An 8,511-nucleotide genomic window follows, 5' to 3' on the forward strand; every position below is an offset into this window, starting at 1 on the left:
AGATAACAACACAAAAAATGATAATAACCGAGTTAATATTTAAAATAAAATCATCATTCCTTTCATCATCAATCTCAACATCTACTAGTCCTTTCCACCCCCAACTAATAGTTGCATTGATTATGATTTATCTATTTCAAAGGAAAAGGATAAAAGGTAAGCCGTGTCAAAAAATGGATAAGGTTATCTCAGAACACAGTGTTATGAAATTTCTATTCTATCAATTTCAAACATGATTATCTAAAAAATTATTTATGACAATGCCATTTTTTGTAAGATTTTTTTTTTTTTAGAAAACATTACTACAACATAAAAATATGATAGTAGAAAGTACAAATATTGTTGCACTAATAATAATAAAATATGATTTATAGTAAAAACAATTTTAAAATACTAAAATTTAAATTTAACGCGTGAGAGACTTACACTTTTACGCTCAAAATTTACGCCCTAGAATCTACATTTTTTATTTGCACCTTAGAACGTATTTAATACGCTCCATTCCGTGATTCGTCCCTAAAAAGGCTTTAGAAACCACCATGTAATAACAATGATTTTATAACTATATTATTGTCGCAATTAGTGGATGATGATGTGACTTACTTTTTTCTCTGCCCTCATCCTTGTCTTTAGGGCCCAAATGGTGCAATTTGCGACATAATTTTGATATGAAAAAGGACATTAACAAACTCAGAAATCACTAAAAGCACATTTATGTATTATATCTAAAATATTATCTTATTTTCGATATTTGGTTAGATAAATTTTTTGAATTTTTTTTTTATAGAAAAACTGCAGAGTCGATTGGAAACATATATTGTACTACATTCTCCACAACCTTTTTGAAAGAATGCTTGAAAAGAAGTGTTTGGTCTATCCAAACAAAGACAGCATTAGTTGTTACAAAGAGAAGTAGTTAGCAACCTCTCTATCTCCTCGAGGTAGTGATAAGGTCTGCGTACACTATATCCTCTCAAAATCCTACGTAGTGGGATTTTACTGGGGTTGTTCTTGTTGTTTAAATGTGTACACATACCAAGGCTTCATCCTTCGTCACAAAGGAGTAACGCGTAGCACCCAGTTCAGCTGTAGTGCTATATGTATAGTATAAAAATGTGAACTTGCACCCACTGTTACAAAGGAGTAGTGGTACTTAACAGTCGCTGACTTGAAATCGTAGATCCACCTCAGATTGGTTGCAAAATTTTGATTGTGTTGTAATTGAACTGTAGAACTCGGTTAATGATGTAATATTTAGTTGTTGATCCTTATGTTGGAGTGCCTGGTGAAGTAAGGAAATCTTCACCCATGACACTAGTCCACTAGGCTTATTATCTGCATTTGCTAAATCAAATCCACCATTTAGTTTTCAAGAATCTTTGTGTATCAAGGTATTACAGGCCAAAACTTCGCAGTACTACTTAGGTTCAGCATATTTATGGAGTGCTAACTCACTTGATGTTTCAGTTGACTTATCAGATCTCTAGAAAGAAAGCTTCAATTATATTGGCAGAAGTTGTTATAGACTGATATAGTTTAGTCCAAAATAGAGCTGCTGCATATACACGGAACTTCTTTAGATGCAGCTTTTCTAGAACTTCGATTCTTTCACTGAGAGAGAACATCCAATTTTGTGAATGCATGCCGTATATATATTTGTTCAATGTATTGACTGTGTAGTGACAAACTAGCGTGTGTTCTCCATGAATGATCTTCTAGTCATTATGTTTATTCGTGTATATGAATATTATCATGTTGTATCACAGAGAAAATGTTTTCTCTGTGCCTGGACATGGTTGACATGGCCTGTTTGGATGTTGATGTTTGAAATATTCTTTAATCATTTAGATTATTCTCTTGAAATGGATATAGATTCGTGCTTTGATCTCTTCTTGTTGCTTCAATGTGATTCGCCATGAGTCGATGCCTTATGTGTTCTATTCTAGCATTGATAGTGAGATTTTACATTCTGTTGTAACAGGGTACTTAGATCGATTAACAATTCAAGTCTCAAACTTCCATTCTCTTAGATATGGTTTGGGTACAGTAGAATTTAGATGCTAAGATATTTGCACCTTTGAATATTTGATCAACTAAAACCAGTGATGCAGGATTATTTGGACCCTATGTAGTATGTTCACAATACAATAATATTATATGAGATAATTAGGGTCAAATATCATGAGGATGGGTATATTCTAAACAACACACATTTCAGATTTTCCCTTGGCCTTCTCATCAGTGATAGGATCTTGTTGGTTCAGTTCTGGCTTCTTATACTTGTACCAAGAAGCGCATAGTAAGTAGAAGCCAAAGTTGAGCACACTGACTCCTGCTAGCAACCAATAGAAGTAGTCGAGCTTGTCTCTGTTCAAGTTGTTATTAGCTAACCAACCACCACTCACCTTGTTAATTACACTCACCACTACTGAACTTGTGAAGTACCCAAATGCCAGTGAAGACCAAGTAATGGCCATACTCAGTGATTTCATGCCTGATGTGCTCTCTGCATAGAAGAAATCCATCAACCCTATCAATGTAAGTATTTCAGCTATTGCAAATATCACAAATTGGTATCCAAGCCAGAACACACTCATAGGTAATGGACTGGCTGAGTCAACCATGTTATGCTCAATGGCAACTGATTTCCGGTGTCTTTCTACAACTGCAGCCACTGCCATAGAAACTGCTGAAATTACTAGTCCAATACCTATACGTTGCAGTTGTCGAATCCCAGAAGGGATCCCCGTGAATTTTCTTGCTATTGGAACAAAGATACGATCATAGACTGGGATCAGGACGAGTTGGAATAATTGAGGAATTACAGGCATGGAAGGCCCTGGGATTTCAAAGTTTTTTATTTTTCTGTTCATTGTCATGCTTTGTTGGATCGTGAAGGTCTGGAGTTGAGCCATACAAGTGTTCATGAAGACAGTGCTCAGTATGATAGGGAGCATTCTGACTACAATCTTTGTTTCTTCAACTTGTGAGATAGTACAGAGGTTCCATGGCCCAAGAGCACTTGATGTGGATGCTTCTTGGTTGGTCCTCGGTATGGCTGCCCTGTCCAAAAATCTGTACATATTTTATGGGAATTTGGTTAAGTGAAGCAATATAGTAACAAAAAAATTGAAACTAAAAAGGTGTTATTAAGTACTTGAATTGATCAGTCCTTTGAAGAATCTCTATTCCATTTTCAGGCTCTCTCATCTGATGTAAATCTTCTTTGTTCTGTGGTAGCGGGAGATTTCTGTTTCTACAAGCTGCAACAAGAACCTGTGAAATGCGCGTCAGAGGGCTTCCTTTAGGAACATTGTATCTGTAAAACTGTTTTCCCATGGTCAAGAGCAGTATTGCCAAACCAACTGCTGCAGAAGAGACACCAAATGACCAATCCCATCCCTGATTGTCACTTATCCAAACTAACAATGTAACTCCAAGCATGGCTCCAATGGTGATGTAGAACAGTAGCCAATTGAAGTAACTTGATAGCTTAGCAGCCCCTTTGGGATCCTTTTCATCAAATTGATCAGCACCCAAAGATGGCAAAGCCGCTTTAACTCCACTGTTTCCAAGTGCTATCAGATAAACACCTCCATACAAGATTGCCAATTGACCTCCATCTGCAGATTCACATAGATTGTTTTGGCTTAAAGGTACGTTCTTGCACGGAAATGGTCTCAGTTGACTGAAATGTGCTTGAACTGCTAGAAGTGCGTATCCCTAAGAATGAAAGAATGATCAAAGTCAATTCTTGATCCTGCATGGACATATGAAATATCTGTATTTTGGTTTTCTTGCATAGCCAAGATGTAAAAATAAACCATTACCAAAACTTGAATGATGCCAAAGAGAACACAAGTCTTGAATCTGGAGAAGTAAGTATCTGAGAGAAAGGCTCCAAATAATGAGAGCAAGAATGCTGTTCCCATGAAGTTTGTCACAGTATTAGCAGATTTTGTCAAGCTGAAGTTCATATACCCATAGAAGTAAGTCACCAGGCTCACACCCTTTGAAATAAAAGCCATGGTATCGATCCCCGCCACAACTGCATAATCAGAATATCAAAACCTACAACTCAAAGCAAAATTTGAGCTACCTTGACCACTAGAATAAATGTTTCCCCTGTGTCAAGAGAATTTTGTGATATAACTCCTAACCACTATTACATATATATGCATAATATTATTTTTCGATGAAGGGGCTTCAATTGAATTCCGTTCCGTGTCAAGAGAGTTAAACAATTAGATACTTGAAATGTTCTTACCATAGACAAAAATAGCTGCTCTAGTGCCACCCTTCCTTTGAAGTTGGTTTTCTTCAGTCTTGACATTTTTGCAAATTCCCTGCAACAATTATCAAAATAAAACTACCATTTAAAACATTTCTTAGTTTTGGAAAGTACCATTCTTATATTCATACGCTAAAAACACAATTTCAAAGGCAACTTACCATTTAGATTGTAGCTTCTCTTTTGCTAAGCCAAATAGTTTGTTTTAGCTTCTGTCTGTAATAAATAGACTACTAATAATGTTAAATTTATTTTGGTACATCGGAAAATACTTAATAAAGTTCTTAAAATTTTCATAATGTTACTTTTTTGGGGTTCTCACCCGGTGTTCGGAGCCCACATTGGAGCTCCACCTAAATTCGGATCGCGCACTGCATCCCGAATCTCAACATAATTTTTCTTCATATTTAAGGTTCGAACTTGAAACCTTTGATTAAGAGTAAAATAATCCCACCACTTCACCACAACCGAGGTTGGTCTTTCATAATATCACCGTTGTGTCCTCCCCATGTCAGAAAATTATATTAATTATTTGTGAGTTGTTTTTGTGGTGCTATCACTCAAAACAACTTTATAATTAAGAAGTACTAGTAGATATTAATATTCCGTGCAAAAATCATTGTTATGTAACTTTTACGAATCAATTCCACGTACTCAACAAAAAAAAAGTAGTAATAAAAAAAAAGACGTGGAAGAAACGAATAAAGAAATGCAAAACACAAAAAGATAAAAATTTAAAATTAATCAGTTTTCTAATCTAAATGATACGGGGTGTTTTGGTACGCTGGACAGGCAGTTCTGAAACAAGATTTTAAATCCTTGTCAAGTTACTAATGTATCAAGATAAGTTATCTTTGTCAGAGCATGCGCTACTGTATTCCAGAGCAATGAAAAATTTATATTATAAAATATAATTTTTCCATCTATTTTCTACTGAACCAGCTCATTAGGAATATGCATGATGGGAAACAAATTATCGCTGAAATAGTGGAAGTTTTCTAATTTTTTCATGTGAAAACACCACTTTTTTTCTTCTCTCACCGATTCAATCAAAATATATGTGGGAATAGTTACTAAATATTTTTTCAATGAAAAATTTCAATGAGAAAATAGTAATTCTTATAGTGATAGAGTAACAGTATTTAGTTATTCCGGAATAAAATAATAAAAATGACAAAAACATTCAGTAGGTTCCTTTAACCTTTTTTCTACTAGGATAAGTTGAAAGTATTTTGTAAACAAACTACTTCATTTAGAAATTATATACGTATGTTATTTTTAATACAACAAAATCAAATAGTTAATAAATAATAGTCTCAAAATAATCAATTCTAATATTACTAATTATAACATAACTTATCTTCAAATCAAATGATCACTATTTACTTAGAAAGTTTATTGAATGTAATAGTAATGATTTTATATCTATGTTATTGTGGCAATTAGTGGACAATGATGTGACTTATTTTTTACCCTCCTAATCCTTGTTTTAGGGCACAAAGTGTGCTTAATTGCGACGCAATTTTGATATTAAAAAGGACACTAATTAACTCAGAACCATTAAGAAAGATTTAAATATTATTGTCCTTAGCAATGGGTCAAATAATGATTGTTCATAGTTGATGTCACAACCTATTGGAAGTTTGACCAGAATAGAGCCATGATTTTTAATAAAAGAAATGAACGCATGAAGAACCTAACACGATACATGAATCTAACAAAGATTTATCATCTACAATATATACATAAAAAATAAAAAATGAGTATCATTTATGACTTCTCAATTGATTTTTGGTTAACAATACCTTTCACTTCTTTGTTTTCTTTTTTCCTTTTGTGTCTTATCGTCTTTGAAGAAGAGTATGATCAAACACAGGAGGAATTCATGATTTAAGTTTTATGGATTTAGTGATTTTTCAAAAGAAATTTAAATTATTATTGTTGAGACCATGAAATATTGTTATTATTTTGTTGAGGTATTATTTAATTAATAAATTAACATTTATTAATTTAAAAAGTGTTTGTTAGATTCAGTGAAAGTTAATTTTAAAAAACCTCAAGAATTTAAATGAACCCTCTTGTGAAACGACATTCATAAATTTGAGATCATGATTAATAATCTCGTTATTATAATAAAATGGATGTCAATAGCCTATTAGATTACTCAAGTGAAAATGATACATATTCAGAGTTCCAAAGCATAGAAGAAATTATGGATACCATCGGAAAAAATAATATTTATGATGAAGTTGAAAATGATATAATACCTTTACAACCAGTTACGCATAGGAAAACACTTTTACTCTTCACAAATTTTGTAAAATTCCTAAACTATGCTCATGTCAATCTTTCCCTTGGCCTCGTTATTACTAGGGACATTATCTTCTGTATTCACATCTACCTTCTTGTATTTATACCAAGAAGCACAGAGTAAATAAAAGCCAAAGTTGAGCACACTTAATCCTGCTAGCAACCAATAAAAGTAATCAAGCTTGTCTTTGTTCAAGTTGTTGTTAGCCAACCAGCCACCACTTACTTTGTTGACTATACTCACTACTATTGAACTTGTGTAGAATCCAATTGCCAGTGAAGACCAAGAAATCGCGGTACTTAGCGCTTTCATGCTGGATGAGCTCTCTGAATAGAAGAAATCAAGTAACCCCACTAATGTGAACATATCTGCTAGACCAAAGATCGCGTATTGGTAGCCTAGCCAGAAGACACTCATTGGCAATGGAGTGGCGGATTCAACCATGTTGTGTTTAATAGCAATTGATTTTCGGTGTTTTTCTACAATCGCAGCTACTGCCATTGACACAGATGAAAGTACTAGACCAACACCTATACGTTGCAGCTGTCGAATCCCGGTTGGAATCCCTGTGAATTTCCTTGCTATTGGAATGAAAACGCGTTCATAGATAGGGATTAGGATGATCATAAAAAGCAGGGGAATTGCAGGAATTGAAGCCCCTGGAACTTCAAATTTGTGGATTTTTCTGTCCATTGTTATGCTTTGTTGGATTGTGAAAGTTTGGAGCTGAGCCAAACATGTGTTCATGAAGACAGTACTTAATATAATTGGCAACATTCTGACTACAATTTTTGTCTCTTCAACTTGTGTGACAGTACAAAGTTTCCATGGTCCATGTGCATTTGATGTGGATGCCTCCTGATCAGTCCTGTTTATTGCTGCCCGGTCCAAAAACCTGCAAAGATTTCAGGGATTTATCATTTATGCTTTATCAAATATCAACTAGAACGTAAACTGAGAGATTGTAAAATGTGTTTAACTTACTTGAATTGTTCAGTTTTTCGAAGAATCTCAGTTTCATATTTAGCTTCCTTATCCTGAATCTCGTGTAACTCGTGTTCATTCTCTGGCAAAGGGAGATTTCTGTTTCTAAGCGCTGCAACAAACACCTGCATAATGCGCGTAAGGGGGCTTCCATTCGTGACATTGTTTCTGTACAATGATTTTCCCAATGTTAGGAACAGAATTGCCAATCCTACTACAATACTGCAGACAGCAAAAGACCAATCCCATCCTTGATTCTCACTTATCCAAACTACAAATGTGACACCAAACAAGGCACCAGTGGTGAGAAAAAACATAAGCCAATTGAAGTAGCTTGATAGTTTAGCAGCCTCTTTAGGATCCTTCTCATCATACTGATCAGCTCCTAAAGGCGGCGCTGCTGCTTTGACTCCACTAGTCCCAATTGCAACTAGATAAAGTCCCGCGTATAAGATTGCCAATTGACCTTTATTTGCAGACTCACATTGGTTCATTTGGCTCAAGGGTACATCCTTACAAGGAAATGGTCTTAGTTGCCTGAAATGTGCTTGCACTGCTAGAAGTGCATACCCCTGAGAGTGAAACATCCACATAAGAGTCCGTTTGACTTTTCAAGTTGATTCAATAAATAAATAGTTACGTACTTGGATAGAAGTGTTGAAACTGATGATAAACAAGGGGGTGGGGGGAGGGGAGGATTAACTTACAAGGACTTCAAAGCAACCAAACAGAACACAAGTCTTTAATCTGGACAAGTAAGTGTCTGAAAGGAAAGCACCAAATAATGATAGCAAGAATGCTGTTCCCATGAAGTTTGTAACAGCAGTAACTGATTTTGTTATGCTGAAGTTCATAAATCCAAGAAAGTAAGTCACCAAGCTTACACCAGTTGCCATGAAAGCCATAACATCGATTCCCGCCATAG

The 8,511-nt window shown here is 34.9% G+C and overlaps 2 protein-coding genes across 2 annotated transcripts; both read right to left on the reverse strand.

Moving 5' to 3' along the window:
* Positions 1–1,918: 1,918 nt before the first annotated feature.
* On the reverse strand, positions 1,919–4,525 carry LOC129902884 (protein NRT1/ PTR FAMILY 4.5-like). The gene is made up of 5 exons (XM_055978318.1): positions 4,453–4,525; positions 4,268–4,346; positions 3,831–4,048; positions 3,158–3,723; positions 1,919–3,075 (listed from the first exon to the last, which is right to left on the reverse strand). The coding sequence occupies exons 1-5, from the start codon at positions 4,453–4,455 to the stop codon at positions 2,199–2,201; spliced, it is 1,743 nt and encodes a 580-aa protein (XP_055834293.1). The 5' UTR covers positions 4,456–4,525; the 3' UTR covers positions 1,919–2,198.
* A 2,058-nt stretch (positions 4,526–6,583) lies between these two features.
* Positions 6,584–8,511, reverse strand: LOC129903482 (protein NRT1/ PTR FAMILY 4.5-like). Its single transcript, XM_055979048.1, has 3 exons — positions 8,294–8,511; positions 7,587–8,158; positions 6,584–7,497 (listed from the first exon to the last, which is right to left on the reverse strand). Exons 1-3 carry the CDS (start codon positions 8,507–8,509, stop codon positions 6,618–6,620), a joined length of 1,668 nt encoding a protein of 555 aa, XP_055835023.1. The 5' UTR covers positions 8,510–8,511; the 3' UTR covers positions 6,584–6,617.

Source organism: Solanum dulcamara, chromosome 9, assembly GCF_947179165.1.
Source record: "Solanum dulcamara chromosome 9, daSolDulc1.2, whole genome shotgun sequence".
Lineage (NCBI taxonomy): Eukaryota > Viridiplantae > Streptophyta > Magnoliopsida > Solanales > Solanaceae > Solanum > Solanum dulcamara.